The 19,624-nt window shown below is 40.5% G+C and overlaps 1 protein-coding gene across 1 annotated transcript; it reads right to left on the bottom strand.

Annotated features, from left to right (window-relative positions):
• Positions 1 to 3,544: 3,544 nt before the first annotated feature.
• Positions 3,545 to 11,999, bottom strand: gal.1.S (galanin/GMAP prepropeptide S homeolog). The gene is made up of 6 exons (XM_041560699.1): positions 11,876 to 11,999; positions 10,247 to 10,327; positions 8,116 to 8,170; positions 5,964 to 6,047; positions 4,566 to 4,643; positions 3,545 to 3,811 (listed from the first exon to the last, which is right to left on the bottom strand). Exons 2-6 carry the CDS (start codon positions 10,325 to 10,327, stop codon positions 3,753 to 3,755), a joined length of 357 nt encoding a protein of 118 aa, XP_041416633.1. The 5' UTR covers positions 11,876 to 11,999; the 3' UTR covers positions 3,545 to 3,752.
• Between the last annotated feature and the right edge of the window lie 7,625 nt (positions 12,000 to 19,624).

The following is a 19,624-nucleotide window of genomic DNA, read 5'->3' as shown; positions in this document are numbered from 1 at the left end:
CAGGAACATTTTTCATGCTTGTGTTGCTCCCCAACTGTTTTTACATCTGAATGCTGCTCACGGGTGAAAAAGGTTGGGGACCCCTGTCCTAGGGAATAAAAACTATTATTAGTACTTACGTTTCCCTTTCAGGTACATCATTAATTGAGGACCCCGGTTTGTGGTCAACACCTATTTGGTTAAAGAACAATAACAATCTAAATAAAAAAAAAAAAGATCTTCTTACATCTAAGGCAATGATATATGAAAAGCCTTTATGGACTATGGACCCATGAGTCCAGGTACAATGTGCAGAGATAAAAAGCGGGATGATGACAAACACCCAACCAATCGCTTTTTGTGTTTTCTAAAAAGAATAAAATAAAATTGAATATGAGGATAATTGATAACATCAGTGATGATGTCCTAATTTTCTCCAGGTTTTCTCCCCATTGGGTCCGTTATTTAGCGACGGCGTCTTTGTACCTTTATTCACATCCAATTATGGGTTTTACAGACTAGAAAATTGGTGGCGTTCAGCTCTTACTTTTCCAAAGACCTTTCATTGTGTAACTATGTAATTGTATTTATAGAGCACAAATTCTACAGTAAACACGTCATTACACCACAAAGGCTAATTAGAATTATATATCGTTCAAATGGAATTGTGTGTCTGCCTATTATATCTCATTTCATTTCACTTACATTATTGTGCCTGAACCATCGTAATAATAATAATAATGTAATTTGCCTTTATTTTTATCTCACAACAATGTCCTGAACGTCACACGTTGCTTTGGGCATTTCTTCTGTAGCTTTTATAAGATAATAACAAATATATATCTAAACTGCTCACTAACCAAATACTTGTTTCTTAAATGTTTCCAAAAATGTTTCTTATGTGCCTTGTGGGCATCATTCACTAAGGGAAGAAAACTGGCTTCTACTTTACTATTTATTTCACAAAGATGGAATGAAAAAAACCCTCTTTATTCACTAAATTAAACCAATTTAATTTTCAATTCCCTGATTGATATTTGGCCGAAAGTCGGGCCGATGACGATCGGGCAGGGATAAAATTCCCATGAGATCGCAGACGATCAACGGGGGTCATGCAGTCCCGCAATAAGACGGAACAGTAACATCTAAAAATGAAAGTGTTTTAAAGCAATGACAATATGATATAGTGTTGCCCTGCACTTTTAAAACTGGTGTGTTTGCTTCAGAAATAATATTCGAGGATAAGATACACGGTAGATAACATATAAGTACTACTATAGTTTATATAAACAAGCTGCTGTGTAGCCATGGGGCAGCCATTCAAGCACAGGATACACAGTAGATAACAGATAAGTACTACTATAGTTTATATAAACAAGCTGCTGTGTAGCCATGGGGGCAGCCATTCAAGCACAGGATACACAGTAGATAACAGATAAGTACTACTATAGTTTATATAAACAAGCTGCTGTGTAGCCATGGGGGCAGCCATTCAAGCACAGGATACACAGTAGATAACAGATAAGTACTACTATAGTTTATATAAACAAGCTGCTGTGTAGCCATGGGGGCAGCCATTCAAGCACAGGATACACAGTAGATAACAGATAAGTACTACTATAGTTTATAGAAACAAGCTGCTGTGTAGCCATGGGGGCAGCCATTCAAGCACAGGATACACAGTAGATAACCGATAAGTACTACTATAGTTTATATAAACAAGCTGCTGTGTAGTCATGGGGGCAGCCATTCAAGCACAGGATACACAGTAGATAACAGACAAGTACTACTATAGTTTATATAAACAAGCTGCTGTGTAGCCATGGGGGCAGCCATTCAAGCACAGGATACACAGTAGATAACAGATAAGTACTACTATAGTTTATATAAACAAGCTGCTGTGTAGCCATGGGGGCAGCCATTCAAGCACAGGATACACAGTAGATAACAGATAAGTACTACTATAGTTGATAGAAACCAGCTGCTGTGTAGCCATGGGGGCAGCCATTCAAGCACAGGATACACAGTAGATAACAGATAAGTACTACTATAGTTTATATAAACAAGCTGCTGTGTAGCCATGGGGGCAGCCATTCAAGCACAGGATACACAGTAGATAACAGACAAGTACTACTATAGTTTATATAAACAAGCTGAAAGCAACAGCAACACTGACTGTGTATAGATGTTATAACCTGTGAGTCACATTACGGCACGGTAACAAATAAGCAAACTCATTACACACACACATTTAAACAAAGGGCAACAACACTCCAGAGCTTGTGAGAAAAAAAAATCTATGGACCATGGCGAAGTGATTGTGTTTTCACAAGGACATTGTATAGAACAATAACGGATGCTGACAGCAAGTTTTATTTTGTTTTGTTGCCTTTTCTTAGTAAAACAAGGACATTCTCACCTTTGTTTTAGTTTAATATTTCTGGTTAAAGGGATTGTTCACCTTTAAAATGAACTGTTAGTATGACGTAGAGATGGAGATTCTGAGACAATTTGCAAATGGTTCTCATTTTTTATTATTTGTGGTTTTTGACTTATTTAGCTTTTTAATCAGCAGCTCTCCAGTTTGTAATTTCAGCAAATTACAGAAAGATCTATTAAACGGAAAACACCAGGTCCCCAGCATTCTGGATAGCAGGTCCTATACCTGTATATATAGATAGATAGATATATATAGTGAATAAAGTACCCCCTCTTGTAAAATATAAGGATATTATAAGTTACCGAGGAGTTTCATGACCATATAAAAGTACGAGGCTGAAGGCCGAGTGTTTTTATACAGGTCATGGAACTCCGAGGTAACTTCTAATATCCTCATATTTTACAACTGGGGGAACTTTATTTATTATAATACACAAGTTTCAGTGAGTCATGTGACAGAAATGACATCACTACTCACCGTTTATAACTGATGACATCAGAACTCACCGTTTATAAGGATATAATTTACAAGATATTCATGGCTTTTGTGTATTATATAGTGAATAAAGTACCCCCTTTTGTAAAATATAGGGATATTATAAGTTACCGAGGAGTTTCATGACCATATAAAAGTACGAGGCCGAAGGCCGAGTGTTTTTATACAGGTCATGGAACTCCGAGGTAACTTCTAATATCCTCATATTTTACAACTGGGGGTACTTTATTTATTATAATACACAAATTTCAATGAGTCATGTGACAGAAATGACATCAGAACTCACCGTTTATAACTGATGACATCAGAACTCACCGTTTATAAGGATATCATTTACAGGATATTCATGGCTTTTGTGTATTATATATATATATATACACACATAGTTTTACTTTATTATGGTTTATGCTACTGTTACCATTTCCAGCAATGACTTTCATGCTTGTTCATAGGTTTATTAATCATCTAAATTCTGACGTTATTTCAAGAGTTAGAACCAGCAGTGCAGAGAATAGAAGGGGACAGAAGAGCATTTACATTTGCACTTAACCCACTTGACTATTGAAAACTTGAATTTAAATGTATATTGTATTTTCTTTCATTGCACAAAAATGTCATTATTTCGTTTGATAAACCCAGTAATCTGAACCTGCTAATACTAATAACTAATGAATTTATTGTATAGTTTATCTGAAGCAAAAATACAGCGTTTTATCATAGGGATTTATTTATTTATAGAAGTGCAACATGATGAACATTACACAAAATAAAGATTTTGGATAATGATACTGAAAATGTCATTTCTATAGAATCAATTACAAATTGGCCAATGTCTTTGTTACTGATTCGTTCCTTTCGATGACACGGGGGCAATTAAATTGTCCAAGACTCCGGAATCTGTAAAATAGAAATGAACAGAAAGTAAATGGCGCCAGAAGCAGATCCCTTTTAGTTAGGGCCGTTGTTGATCTTTGTGCTTTTATAGTTACAAAACACATGAAGACAAACCTGAGCGCACTTCAAGCTTATCACTGGGATACTGAAATATAATATTAATATTATATTATTATGTTGTTTGCAGACCCGCTTGCAAAAAATCTTCAGAGGAGCCCAGAGCACTCTGATCCCCATCCTCCCGCCCACTTTCCACCCGCCCATTCCCTGCCTCCACCACACCCACTCCCCACCCCAACTCCGCCCACTCCCCGCCCCAACTCCGCCCACTCCCGCCTGACTTGCATCCCCCTTCCTCACAGCAGGTAAGAGAGCGGCTGGGGAGGAGAGTTTTTTAATTAGCTACAGTATCCACAGTCCAGGCCCCCCGAGACTGCAGTATCTGCTTAATATATAGTTAGGCCACTGGGTGGTTTAAGTTAACTTTTATTTATGTTATAGAATGGCCTATTCTCAGCAACTCTTCAATTGGTCTTCATTATTTATGTTATAGAATGGCCTGTTCTTAGCAACTCTTCAATTGGTCTTCATTGTTTATGTTTTTTTAATAATTTTAAAAAAGGCTCTTTGCTACACAGTGTGGTTGGTGGCTAATGAAAGTATAACTATAACAATGTCAAAAAAAATAAAGACCAGTAAATGGAGAAAAAAATAGTCCTGATATAATTTAGTTCAGAATCCTGTAAACTATTCTCACCTTTTAGATGTAGGTAAGTCAGAAACTCAATCAATGTGCGGATAACATTTTCGTCGGTCAGGGTTCTTATAAAACTGCCTGGGGATCACAGAAGTGAACAGTGTTAGTCTTTCTGTCACTTATATATTGGACTGTAGTAATATCACTGACAATTGGTACATTCTTCTTTTATCCAAAATGTGCAGATTCCTTTTTGGCACTGCTGTTACACTATAAACCTGATTCAGCCTGAGACAGACGTGTAGTGTAATCGGATGGGAATACTCTGATTGAGACATTGGGGCAAATTCACTAAAGGACGAAGCACCTAACGCTAGCGTTAATTCACTAACATAGCGCATTTTTGTTAATTCGCCGATTCACTAATGGACGCTGGCGTAACTACGCTAGTATTACTTCGCACCCTTACGCCTGGCGAATTTGTGCAATGGACGTAACTACGCAAATTCCCTGATGCACGCATTTTTCTGAACGCTACCTTTTACGCTAGACTTCCTTCGCCACCTCACACCAGGCGGAGTGCAATAGAGTAGATAGGGATTGCTTCAAAAAAAGTTGAAATTTTTTCAAAGTCCCAAAAAACGCTGGTGTGTTTTCTATATTATGGGTGATAGGCTGAAAAAGATCAAAACATTTTTTTGGGGCTCCCCTCCTTCCCCCCTACATTTCCTGACTCATGGCAACTTAACTATACAGTGGGCACATGTGTAGGGCAAAATAAACATTTTATTTGCTGATTTGAAGGTTTCCCAGGCTTGTGTAGTGATTGTACATATTCCTCCATTGTAACTTCAATTTGGCGCCGTATGCAAATTAACCATCGCTAGCGTAACTTCACTTTGCCTGGTGAATTAACGCTAGTGCAACTTCGCAACCTTTCGTTTCCCCTGAGCGCAACTTCAGAAGAATTTTAGTGAATTTGCGTAGCGCTGGCGAAAATTTGCCTGGTGAAGTGCGACGAATCGGACGCTGGCGCAACTACGAATCTTAGTGAATTTGCCCCATTGACTTTCGCATTCAACTAGTTCTTTTGAAGTTGGATTAAGTGTCAAGAAAGTTACCCAAAACAACCAAGCGGAAAAAATACCGGCACTCGGGACTTGCAGCAATAAACACGGAGGGCTCGGCCCACTTTCATGGAGTCCTGAGTGCCGGTATTTTTTCCTTTTGGTTTTCCTCATCGAACTGCCTCCCTTAATAATCCTTTTCTTTTATTATGTAAAATGACAGGCTTTAATGTAAGTCAATGTTGTGTTGCTTTTGCTCTTACTGTTTATTTTTAAAAAACCCATAAACATAATTGGAAAAGAAAAGTCAGAGGGGCCTATTTAATCCCCTTATTCAACCCCTGTTGTAATAAAATACGTTTTCTCAGTGTAGGTATAAAAAGCTCATCACCTGACTCTGTGTTCTCTTCTGCAAGGACCTCCCGTTTTCCAGCTCCATGTTTATCACTGAAAGATCTGTGATTATCGACTGCATCTGGCGAGTAAATAGATGAAGCACATTCAATTCATTTGTTTTATACTTTAGTTTTATGTTACACACATTGCAAGTTATTACAGTCTAATATTTGCCTGTTTCATGTCGGAGAATCATATTTGTACCGACTAACGCAATGCAAGTTGGCTGTGAAAGTCAGGAGGGAACAAAGAGACATTAGCTGCATGGGCCGTTATATTACATTATTGTTCTCCAAAACAAGGGAAAATATACTGTTTAATACATGCCATGCCCAGAAAATGCTGTTGTGTGGGGGCCATGATTACTGATGGCAGCTTTGGGGCTAGACATATTGTCAGTTTCCCAGCTGCCCCCAGTCATGTGACTTGTGCTCTGAGAAACTTCAGTCTCTCTTTACTGCGGCACTGCAAGTTGGAGTGATATACCCCCCCAGCCAGTGCCGGAACAAGTCAGCCGGGCGCCGTAGGCAACCCGGCCGACTACGTGCCCCCCCCCACTGAGTATGCGCAAGTGCACATGCACAGAAGAGTGCAAGCCCCGAGGATGCACACACTATGCCACACACTGCACACGCTGCTGCCACAGCTTCCAGTCCAAACTAGGGGAAGGCGTCACAGAAGAGGTACATGACTGGCACCCCTCTACCCTTGCGCCCTATGCACGTGCCTCTTCTGCCTACACCCAGGCCTGGATTTGTGGAAAGGCCACCATGGCCCGGGCCTAGGGCGGCAGGGTTTTAGGGGGACGGCATGCTGCCCAACCACATCCACATTGGTCTGGAAGCTCTAATGCTGCTCATGAGATACAACAGTTTTTTACATTTTCTGTGCGCCAATCCCCAGTGTTCCCGACCTGATGATGAAATGAGGTGCACGGATGAAGGGGAGGGGACAGGGGTGACGAATGGCAGTGGGCCTAGGGGTGCCCGCTATGTAAATCCGGCTCTTCCTACCCCTAGTTCTGGCCCTGCCCCCAGCAGCCTATAAACAGAACAATGGAAAGGTAACAGGATAACAGCTCCCTGACACCTGCATTGCAAGGTGTACATATGAGAATAGCACTCAATAGAGTAGGGGAATCAATAGCTTATCTGAAAGTAGTTCCATCCTAAAGTGCTGGCTCTTTCTGAAATCACATGACCAGGCAAAATGACCCCAGATGCACCTACACACCAATATTACAACTAATATGACAAGAGTCGTTTGCATAAGGCACACCAGTGGGGGTGGCACTAACACCCTATGTATAGAACTCTCCTGCTTCCTATAACTGTGATCCTGCACATCAGCTGGGGCCAGTGTCATGAGTTGGGGGGAAAGAGGAGTTGCCAAGCAGGGAGTGACTGGGAGCAATGGCAGTGGGGTGCGAGTAGTGCTGGGAGTAGTAGGAGAGTTGTAGAGTAGAAGGGAGTCCAAGGTCTTGGGTGTCCTTCTGTGCAGGTCTGGATTTGTGGAGAGGCCACAAATGCCCGGGACAAGGGGGGTAAAATTTTAGGGGCAGCATAGCGCCCAGCCACATCCTTAAGGAGCACAGTTTTGTTACCCGCTCGCAGTGCTGACAGACTCATCCACGGGAGGCCAAAGCGGTAATTTTTTAACTGGGCACTTCCCCGGTGTTTGGGGCACGAAAACGCGTCAGTTTCGCTGTACACCCACCACAACTGTACCACCGTGTATTGTTTCAATAAAGCCGCATTTCAAAAAAATGACCACTTTGGCCTCCCGTGGATGAGTCTGTCAGCGCTGCGAGCGGGTAACAATACTGTGCAAACCAAGTATCGGACTGAAGCTACCGACATCCCACTATAGCTGCGACGGGCGAGGTTAGGCTCTCTGTGCGGGTGAGCTCCACCATTAATACCTCTCCATCATACTCTGACATTCTTAAGGCGCACTGGACCAGGGGAGCTTGCACTCTAACTTCCCTTGCACACTAAAGTTGTTTGCTGTTAGCTGTCAAGCAGACAATAATTCATTCCATCCAAACAAATTTCATGGCAACACAATCGCATGTCTTGTAGTGTAAGAAAAAATGGGCAAGTTTCACATTGAAACAAACAGCGGAGAATTGAGGTTTCAGCACTTACGTGGCCCTAGAAGGTATCCTGCACTGTTCAGCGTCCAGCCACGTTTTTCTTTTCCCTGTTAAACATGAAAGGGAAATCTTAAAACAAATACTTTGGGATTATGCTACAGATATAGTAAAAAGGAACTAATAAAAACTACAAGATGTTTGTATTATACGTCATAATATAAAAAGCTGTATCATCTAGGGACACAGAGAAAACCTATAACTTTTTAATTACACAGAAAAGCCCATTTATACTTTCCATGCAATTGCGACAACATAATGACTGGACTCTTTGTAAATGCCGTTATACACGAGTGTTTCTTATTGGTTTCCCAAACAGTAAATACCTTCCAACATTCTGAATGACATTTTTTGACCACACCCCTAATTACCATATTCATTTTACAAAATGTGTCCGGTTACGAAAGTCTGAGCACATTTCTGTGGTTTTTATGTGTTATTACAGTTTTGCTAATGAAGGTGAATTGCCCTTTAAGCTGCACAGTTCCCCAAGAGACCTGCTTACAGTATCTTAAATTGTTTCAATTGTTTCTTTGCTTATCTTAAAGTGTTACAAAAGTATCCAAGTGCACCTGCCACATACAGTGTCGGACTGGCCCACCGGGATACCAGGAAAAGTCCCGGTGGGCCCAAGTGTCAGTGGGCCGACATTGTACTATTTTTTGCGGGTGCAGGTTGAGCTTTTCTCCTGCTCTCCCAGCCGCCACCATCAACTTATAGTCGCACCCGCCTACCGGCTTCCTTTTATAGACCCACCCGCTGATGACATCACAAATAAAAGGAAAGCCGGTAGGCGGGTACAGGTGGGTGCGGGTGGAGGGAGGTAAGGTTTGGGGCAGGGGAAAACCCAACATCACTAGTAGCTTAATGTCTTAATGTCTTTAGCATATTGATTATGGGTGAGTGCAGAAAACCTCTTGTCGGGATTATTTTGGGTCATGGCCTAGTTGCACCCCCACCTAATGATTTCAAATTTAATTTTAAACATTTTAACCTTTTTTTTGCTAAATGCTTGTTTGGAAGGCCCCTTAGGCCGTGGAAATATTGCAAAGGGTGTTTTGTACACAAATATGAACGACTTTGACCATTATGGACATTTGTCCTACTGGACCTTCTCTGCAGCTCAGGGTCTTTTGTCTCTTTTTATACCAATGTTTTTAGCAGTTCTTCAGTCAGTCACATCAAGTGCAGTTCAAAATTCCCGGATTGCACATCCAGTACTTTCCGCCAACTCTTTGTCTGTAGCTTTAGCTTTATTGCCTATTGGTAACTAAACTGGTCACTAGGTAATTCTCCTGTGTGTGACCAGCTTTCATTTCAGAAGATGGGGCAGTAGACATTGCCGCTGTTTGGGAGCCCAAAATGACCAGTCAATTTATGTTGGTCCTCAGGCGTTAGGGATGAAAACCCATTCAAAATATTTTGCTGTGGTCCTATTAATTTTAAGTTAAATGCTTATCATAGGGGACTTTAGGTTTTTGGGGGCTGTATAAAGCTGGTCATACACAATAAGATCTGCTCGCTTGGCGAGGTTGCCAAATGAGAAGATCTTTCCCCGATATGCCCACCAACGGCAGAATGATATTGGGTTAATCCAAACATTCTGTCCTAGGGCCAAACGATCAGATTGCAACGAAGAGATATTGAATCATCCTTCCGAGTCCTACCCGAAGGCATGGGCTCCGTTGCCCAAACTGTTCCCAGCTACCGCCAGCGAACAGCTCGAACGGGTGGGTCCCCCTTCGCCAAAGCTAGGGAGGGCCCATCACCCCGCCCCCCCAAAGGGGTTTGGGGACGTTTGGACTCCCCTTCGCCGAAGCTAGGGGGAGTCCTATCTACCCTGGGTTCTGCCGAAGCTTCCCCCAGGGCGTGTCGGAGGACCACATCAATATGGTCTTCGATTGCCAGAAAAGTCAAACCTCCCAGATCAATAAGTAGACAATTTTTGGCCAGATATTGCTTGGGGAGATCCGTCTAAAGGACTGATATCAGCAGCTTTAATCTGCCCGTGTACGACTTTAGTAAATGAAATAAACTCTTATGGGTCAAGCTACACAATGAGGAAGAAATACAATGAAGATGGAGACAGAGGAAAATGCCTAAAGTACATCACAAGTTGAACTTACTGTTAAAACAAGTCCAAATGTCTGGGAGATTGTAGCGCACAGGACTAGAGATACCAATAACAGACAGTTGCACTTTTGCATCTGGAATAAAACATTAAGTTCATTTTATTTGAAATATTATATAAAAAACATACTTTTCTTTTCAAAAATATTACCAGAATTAAAGTAAGATGGGGTGAGGCCCTTGGTATCAGAGGTTGGTAAACGAGTTGATGAAAGCACAGATAAAGCAGAGATGTTAAACTGTTATTTTTCATCTGAGTAATCATTTAATTAAGGCTTCCTTCTAAAAACACCAAGAAATAAAAGTGTTTTAAAGTAATTGAAATATAATGTACCATTTCACTGCAATGGTAACACCATTGTGTTTGCTTCAAAAACACTCCAATAGTTACAGTATATAGTAGTACTGGGGTCCCCAACCTTATATACCCGTCAGCCACATTCAGGTATAAAAAGAGGTGGGGAGCAACACAAGCAAATAAGGGCTGTGATTGGATATTTGGTAGCCCCTATATGGACCGGCAGATTTCCTTTTACACAGAGCAGACAGTATGGCAGCACCCGCATGCAACAATACGTATTGTGTTGAGAATATAAAGGCCACGATGATTCATGGACCATTTATAGAAAAATCAAGTGGAATATCAATGTGAATGATATTCTGCTTCTGCTTTTAATCACCTTTGCTTCTGCAATAACGGCCTTTGGAAAGAACTGCATTCTTCAATTCATATCCGTTACAGAACCCGGGGCTGAGATTTACAAACATACATTCTAAATTACAGAATAATATCCAATTTTTTTCTTTCATTTTTTACTTTTTAGTAGGCTGCACAAAACGAATTGATCATAAGTTGCGCCCGTGTCCATCAATCGGCCCTTTTGAGTTATGGGGAGTGTTTATTAGAATGCGTGTGTCTTTAAATCAGAATAGATGAGGATACACTGTTATTGGACCTGTTATCCAGAATGCTCGGGACCTGGGGTTTTCCAGATAACGGATCTTCATACATTAAGTCCACTAGAAAATCATATAAACAGTAAATAAACCCAATAGGCTGGTTTTGCTTCCAATAAGGATTAATTATATCTTAGTTGGGATCAAGTACAAGTACAGGGACCTGTTATCCAGAATGCTCATAACCTGGGGTTTTCCAGATAATGGATCTTTCCGTAATTTGGATCCTCATACCTTAAGTCTACTAGAGAATCATATAAATATGAAATAAACCCAATAGGCTGGTTTTGCTTCCAATAAGGATTAATTATATATTAGTTGGGATCAAGTACAAGCGACTGTTTTATTATTAAAAGTAAGTAACGATATTTTTTAAAAAAACCTGATGTTTTACAAAAGGAATGACCCAGCCTGATATTACCAATAAATGATATATATCAATATCTGAATTAACTAGTGACAACGGGAAATAGAGGAAATATTTCGTTTTGCAGCAGCCTGAATTATTTCAGAATTGAACTAGAACAAAGCCAAATGTACAAAAAACAATCAAAGAAAAAGACGCAAAAAGTAACTAATGTTATAGATGGAAAACTGAGAGAAGAAAGGAACATCACTGAAAGAAACTTTTACAATATGAAAGAAAGAATAAAAAATGAAATTCGAACCTTGAGAGGATGAGATGAGATCTGCTTGTAGTTTTCCCCTTTTCTTTGTGGCAAGTGAGTGCAAGAGAGTGCACGAGAGTGTAAAAGAGTGCAAGAGAGTGCACAAGAGTGCCAGAGAGTGCAGATGAGTGCAAGAGAGTGCAAGAGAGGACAAGTGAGTGCAAGAGAGGACAAGTGAGTGCAAGAGAGTGCACCAAGTGCAAGTGAGTGCAAGAGAGTGCAAGAGAGTACAAGAGAGTGCAAGAGAGTACAAGAGAGTGCAAGAGAGTACAAGTGAGTGCAAGTGAGTGCAAGAGAGTACAAGAGAGTGCAAGAGAGAACAAGTGAGTGCAAGAGAGTACAAGAGAGTGCAAGTGAGTGCCAGAGAGTGTAAAAGAGTACAAGAGAGTGCAAGAGAGTACAAGAGAGTGCAAGTGAGTGCAAGAGAGTGTAAAAGAGTACAAGTGAGTGCAAGAGAGTGCAAGAGAGTGCAAGTAAGTGCAAGAGAGTACAAGAGAGTGCAAGTGAGTGCCAGAGAGTGTAAAAGAGTACAAGTGAGTGCAAGAGAGTGCAGGAGAGTGCAAGAGTGTACAAGAGAGTTCTAGTGAGTGCAAGAGAGTGCCCCCAGGTGAACTGCTCAGTGATCCAACAGCCTCACACATACAGCAGAAATATCACTGCAAGTTATGACTTGCCAATCTCCCTGGGGTGCAGAGCCTGCCGGGGTCCAGTATTTATGGTCAGCATCAGACACCATGGACTTGTCCCCCTCTCTGTCTGTCTCTCTCGGGGGGGCATGTGAGGGACTCGGACGTCACTGAATCATTTCCACTCCATAAGTCACTGCATTAAGGGAGGGCAGAAATGACAGCAATTCAATTAAAGGTACTTTAAAGCAATGTGAAGGCAAAAGAGAGATAAGAGCCCAGACGATTACCTGCCGTTATAGACGGACACTGTGTCCCAATCCTCCCAGTCTCTTCCCACTGCTTCCAAGTGACACTTTTCTTTGGCAAGTCTGAAGCCTTCGCAGATTCTAATAAATGGGAATATTTTCGGATGTCTCCTTATTGTAATGTAAATCTATTTATGGGCTATGAAGAAAAGTCAATGTGCCACCTATAAATCATGTTAGGTAAAGGGCACAGAGTCAATCAGAGATATATTCTATATATACAGTATATACAGTATATATATATATATTGCCAAGATCTGGCAGCGTCGAGTATTCTCATCTAGGCACATAAACATTATTAGATTCAGAGACACCAACATCCATCCACTTATAAGTAATACTGACGTTACCTCCTTATTTGTATCTTAAATGATCTATTTATTATACTTTCCCTTTAATCATACAGGTATGGGATCCATTACCCGGAAACCCGTTATCCAGAAAGCTTCAAATTAAGGAAAGGCCGTCTCCCATAGACTCCATTTTATCCAAATAGTGAAAGTTTTTAAATATTATTTCCTTTTTCTGTGTAATAATAAAACAGTCGCTTGTACTTGATCCCAACTAAGATATAATTAATCCTTATTGGAAGCAAAACCAGCCTATTGGCTTTATTTCATGTTTATATGATTTTCTAGTAGACTTAAGGTATCAAGATCCACATTACAGAAAGATCCGTTATCTGGAAAACGCCAGGTCCTGAGCATTCTGGGTAACAGGTCCCATACCTGTAATAATAAAACAGTAACTTGTACTTGATCCCAACTAAGATATAATTAATCCTTATTGGAGGCAAAACCAGCCAATTGGGATTATTTAATGTTTATATGATTTTCTAGTAGACTTAAGGTATCAAGATCCACATTACAGAAAGATCCGTTATCTGGAAAACGCCAGGTCCTGAGCATTCTGGATAACGGATCCCATACCTGTACTTGATCCCAACTAAGATATAATTAATCCTTATTGGAAGCAAAACCAGCCTATTGGCTTTATTTCATGTTTTGATAGTAGACTTAAGGTATGAAGGTCCAAATTACAAAAAGATCTGTTATCTGGAAAACCCCAGGTTCCGGGCATTCCGGATAACAGGTCCCATACATGTACTTGATCCCAACTAAGATTTAATTAATCCTTATTGGAGGCAAAACCAGCCTATTGGCTTTATTTAATGTTTATATGATTTTCTAGTAGACTTAAGGTATGAAGATCCAAATTACAGAAAGATCCATTACCGGAAAACCCCCGGTCCCAAGCATTCTGGATAACAGGTCCCATACCTGTAATTGAAGCCTATTGGTACATTACAAAATAAAATGCCATGTTTATTTGAGTTTATTCGCTTAAGCCAAAATAAATTTCAGTCGACTTGTTTTTAAAACTGTCAAAATCTTCCTTTTCCATTTCCAGCTGCTTTTTGTAATTATCATTAATATATAATTGGATAATAATCCACTAAGTACAGGGATGTCATTTTCTTGGGCCCAACACAAGTAATAGTTGTTATATGTTTATTAGACATGACCATAGATGATAATTCCTTCCAACCCAGGATGTGGGAGTCAGTTCTGATCATTAGGTGCTTTTGTGACATCACCATCTCCTGTAAGTAGGAAAATAAAGCCGGGAATGGAGCTTAATGTTAATCTGGGACTGGATGAGGGAGCAGAGATAACGAGGAGGATTCATATAACTATACTCATTAACAAATGGTTCCAAAGGAGAAGTAGTTCTTCTATTTCCTTCTTGTGACTCATTTTATTCTTTCCATAGTGTCCCGCCATTTAATGGAACCAAACATACCTTGGAAAGTGATTGTGTTTTATTTGATGCACTCACATAGCCAACATTCCGTTTCCCATAATGCCTTCTTTTCTTCTGGTATTCTACTTTTTTTCAGGTTTGATTGCTTTAAAACCATTAAACGTCTTTGTAAAGTATATACTGGTCATATTACTCCTGGTGACATCAGAACTGGACTTTTAAAGGGATACTGTCATGGGAAAAAAAAATTTTTTTCAAAATGAATCAGTTAATAGTGCTGCTCCAGCAGAATTCTGCACTGAAATCCATTTCTCAAAAGAGCAAACAGATTTTTTTATATTCAATTTTGAAATCTGACATGGGGCTAGACATATTGTCAGTTTCCCAGCTGCCCCAAGTCATGTGACTTGTGCTCTAATAAACTTCAATCACTCTTTACTGCTGTACTGCCAGTTGAAGTGATATCACCCCCTCCCCCCCAGCAGCCTAACAACAGAACAATGGGAAGGTAACCAGATAGCAGCTCCCTAACACAAGATAACAGCTGCCTGGTAGATCTAAGAACAACACTCAATAGTAAAACCCAGGTCCCACTGAGACACATTCAGTTACATTGAGAAGGAAAAACAGCAGCCTGCCAGAAAGCATTTCTCTCCTAAAGTGCAGGCACAAGTCACATGACCAGGGGCAGCTGGGAAATTGACAAAATGTCTAGCCCCATGTCAGATTTCAAAATTGAATATAAAAAAATCTGTTTGCTCTTTTGAGAAATGGATTTCAGTGCAGAATTCTGCTGGAGCAGCACTATTAACTGATTCATTTTGAAAAAATATATTTTTCCCAAGACAGTATCCCTTTAAGATAATCTCTAGCATTTCAGGTTCACAGAGGCCAAAACAACCCCCCACATTCCCATACTGTTACTATGGCATCTTACAAGAGCCCCTCTGGTATTTGCCAGAAGCTATAACTTGACAGTTTGGATTTGGCTTGTGATAACACTAGAAGACTTTCTGGGATATTCCTCAATGTATTTTCTTCCTAATAATGGTGGCATTGCTATTCTGTATTCCCTATTGCTTCATGTTTGAGCCCCAAATGCTGCCATTGCTCTTCGTTAATGAACGCATCATCTGAACAAATAAAAACACTGGACAAAATATATAGAAAAGGAACTTGTATTTCAAGCAACCACAAATGATTGAAACAAGGGCTTCTGGGAGTGGCTGGGTATAACTGGGCTACTGAAGCAAGGGTTGGGCTACTGAAGCAAGTGAAGAAGAAATTCGCTGGCTCACAGGAGTCGCAGGGAGAGCCCGTGTGGTTTATTAGTGCAGTGGCGCAACGTTTCGGGGACATGCACCTTTGTCAAGCCTGCGCCACTGCACTAATAAACCACACGGGCTCTCCCTGCAACTCCTGTGAGCCAGCGAATTCCTTCTGACCTTGGACAAGAGGTGGCCGATTCCTGCGTCACTGGGCACCAGGAAAAACAATTCTCCAAATTCGCTTGCTACTGAAGCCTGGTCAGAGTCCTTATATACAGGGTTTAGAAGGAGGAGTAGGGGCCACACAATCAGAAACAAAGTAGAGATCTGTGGGGAGTTTCTATAATGTTATAGCTATAGCTGAACTTACTTGTGAGGACTCTGGTGGTCTAGTGGGGGTGCAACGAGGACGCCCGGAGGGGACACCCGCCGCCGTTGCCACCGTCTTCTTGTATGCGCATATTTTTGGGTTCGCGCCGCTCAGCTATTTCTGGATTTATGTGGAAATTGCAGAATGTGACGACATTGGTGGCACAAAATCCAAATAAGGGCTGTCTGTGTAGTTTTCTTTGCCCAACATAAAGGTCTTTCCATTAGTTCCTGAGTGCGATTCTCTGTGTTTCTATTAGTGTTTGACCCTGCCTGTTATTGAACAAGTCCTGTCTGCTGCCTGTCTTTGACCCTTGCCTGTATTCTGACCTTTCTCTTGGATCCTGAAAACCCTCTGGTATTTTGACCCGGCCTGTGACCCGATTACACTTCTGACTCCTGTTTTGTACTGCGCTGCCCGTCTGGTAACTGACTTGGCTTACTATGGATTTCTGTTGGTTTGAGAATTGGGCAGGTTAAAAAAAATGTTATCTGGTGATACTCCATGTTGGCCAGTGGTGCATTGGCAGATGAGGAAATCAAGAAGAACCAATTGCTGTTCCAAGAACAATCTAAACAATAGAAAGAAAACCATAACGTGTTTACGCTTTCAATTTATTTGGCCCATGGGACGACTGCTCCAAGAGGTGATGAGATTTGCCTGGGAATAATCACCTTCAGATATTAGACTTGGAGAGTAAAAATAAAAAGTAAAAACCAGAGTGAAATTGATGAGCTGGGGACATGGATCAGCTCTACAAAATATTTTCTCTCTCTATTACACCCTCTCTTCTTTGGACCACTTTCTCAATTGTTCTGTTTCTTTTCACTTCTCCCTTCTCTTTCTTTTCTCATTATCTTGATTCACCCCTTTCACTTTTCTCTTTCTTATTTCTCCTGCTCTGTCTTTCCCTTTCCTCCATTTAGGGGCCGATTCACTAACTTCGAGTGAAGGATTCGAAGTAAAAAAACTTCGAATTTCGAAGTTTTTTTTGGGCTACTTCGACCATCGAATGGGCTACTTCGACCTTCGACTGCGACTTCGAATCGAAGGATTCGTAGTAAAAATCGTTCGACTATTCGACCATTCGATAGTCGAAGTACTGTCTCTTTAAAAAAATCTTCGACCCCCTAGTTCGCCATCTAAAAGCTACTGAAGTCAATGTTAGCCTATGGGGAAGGTCCCCATAGGTTGGCTAACTTTTTTTGATCGAAGGATATTCCTTCGATCGTTGGATTTAAATCCTTTGAATCGTTCGATTCGAAGGATTTAATCGTTCGATTGAAGGAATTATCCTTCGATCGAACTATCTGCGCTAAATCCTTCGACTTCGATATTCGAAGTCAAAGGATTTTAATTCCTAGTCGAATATCGAGGGTTAATTAACCCTCGATATTCGACCCTTAGTGAATCAGCCCCTAAATGTTGTTCTCTCTTAGAGAAATAGCAAAACCATAGTCCAATGAAAGAGACCCAGCAAGGTTTTCTCTGGCAGCTCAGTGTGGCCAATAGCAATAGTGAAATCAAAGTTGTAAACCTTGAAGGATCTTAACCATAAAGGAACCGGCTGAAGAAAAGATGATTACATAACATTTATTCAAGAGATAGGTATTGAAATAAATCACAGAATAAATCTGCAAGATGATATTATTTTGGTGTTTTCATTTCATTCTGTCCGAGACATTTCCTAAATACTGTTCTGTATCTGCCGAGCCCAAGAGCTGCACTAACCAAAGCACATTTCCAGAACATGAGAAATAATGAGGCTTTTATATAATTAATGTCCAAATGATTTGTCCTCTGAAAATCAAGGTGCACAATGTTTTGATGTAGAGAAATATTGAATACAACCTTCACTCATGTATTTATCAGGCGGCAAATGGAGGCCAAATTGTATCAGGCAAATACGTTGTGTATTTATACGAATGGACCAATTCCAAATGTGATTTTAATGATGGGGATGTAGAGAGTTGATGTCACTGGGTAATGGAGAATATAATGCATATAATATAGCGTCATTAGTAAATATGTCAATTAATGGGCTTGTATTTAGAAATATTATCTGCACAATGAGCCTATTATATAACTTTATTAATGATGATTATTTTGCACCCTTTGTTGCATATATATATATATATATGTAGTGCTATTATAGATTTGACCTGATTTACATCTGCATGTGTGTAAATTACAGGGGCATTTACAGTATAAATAAATATTCCCTTCTCTGGTTACAGCTACTGCGATAATTATACATTGTTGTAAAATAACTAATTAGAGGAACGCAGAAGCTACACTGAGAATTCATTTATATAAATGGGTTCTATCATGGACAATGTGGTAAGTGTATAAAAAGCCATTTTTAAAAGCCTATAGGGCAGATTTACTAAAGGGCGACAATTCGCCAGTGCTACCGCCTGCAGGGACTTTGACAATTTACTAACAGGCTCAGGCGTCACATCGCTAGCGAAGGAGACAGACACTAGTGGTGATGCGCACTCTATCGCCAGGCGACTTTTCGCTCTGGCGAATGGATGTTACTCATTCACTAAAATCCAGATTTTACTGATTTTACTTCACACCCTTACGCCTGGCGAATTTGCGCAACGGACGTAACTACGCAAATTCACTAACGCGCGCAGTGTACTGAACGCTACCTTTTACGCTAGACTTCCTTCGCCACCTCAGACCAGGCGAAGCGCAATAGAGTAGATAGGGATTGCTTCAAAAAAAGTTCAAATTTTTTCTAAGTCCCAAAAAACGCTGGCGTTTTTTCTATATTATGGGTGATAGGCTGAAAAAGATCAAAAAAATTTTTGGGGCTCCCCTCCTTCCCCCCTACATTTCCTGACTCATGGCAACTTAACTATACAGTGGGCACATGTGTAGGGCAAAATAAACATTTTATTTGATGTTTTGAAGGTTTCCCAGGCATTTGTAGTGCTGATACGTATTCCTCCATTGAAATTTGAATTTGGCGCCGTATGCAAATTAACCATTGCTAGCGTAAATTCGCTTAGCTTAGCGAATCAAGGCTAGCGCAACTTCGCAACCTTATGCTACCCCTGAGCGCAACTTCGGATTTTAGTGAATTTGCAGAGCGCTGGCGAAACTACGAATCTTAGTGAATTTGCCCCAAAGACATTTAAACATAAAAACTTTAAATTTTCTGCCGTGTGCAAATGAGCCTAAGCGAACACCTCTAACGAATTTACGCTAGGCATCTTCGCTATGATTTGCTCGCATTGCCGAAATAAGTCAAGCAAAAATTCACAGCGTCCGTCATCCAGGACGAAACGTTGCATTTTAGTAAATAGTGTTCTCTTTTGCCTGGTGAAGTGTTGCAATGGGTGCGAAGCCGTCAATGGTGAATTTATTTATTAAATTTACTCCTATAGGTGTAATTTGCCAAG

This window comes from Xenopus laevis, chromosome 4S, assembly GCF_017654675.1.
Source record: "Xenopus laevis strain J_2021 chromosome 4S, Xenopus_laevis_v10.1, whole genome shotgun sequence".
NCBI lineage: Eukaryota > Metazoa > Chordata > Amphibia > Anura > Pipidae > Xenopus > Xenopus laevis.
Note: the sequence above shows the minus strand (reverse complement) of the source record. Positions and strands in the feature narration are given on the sequence as shown.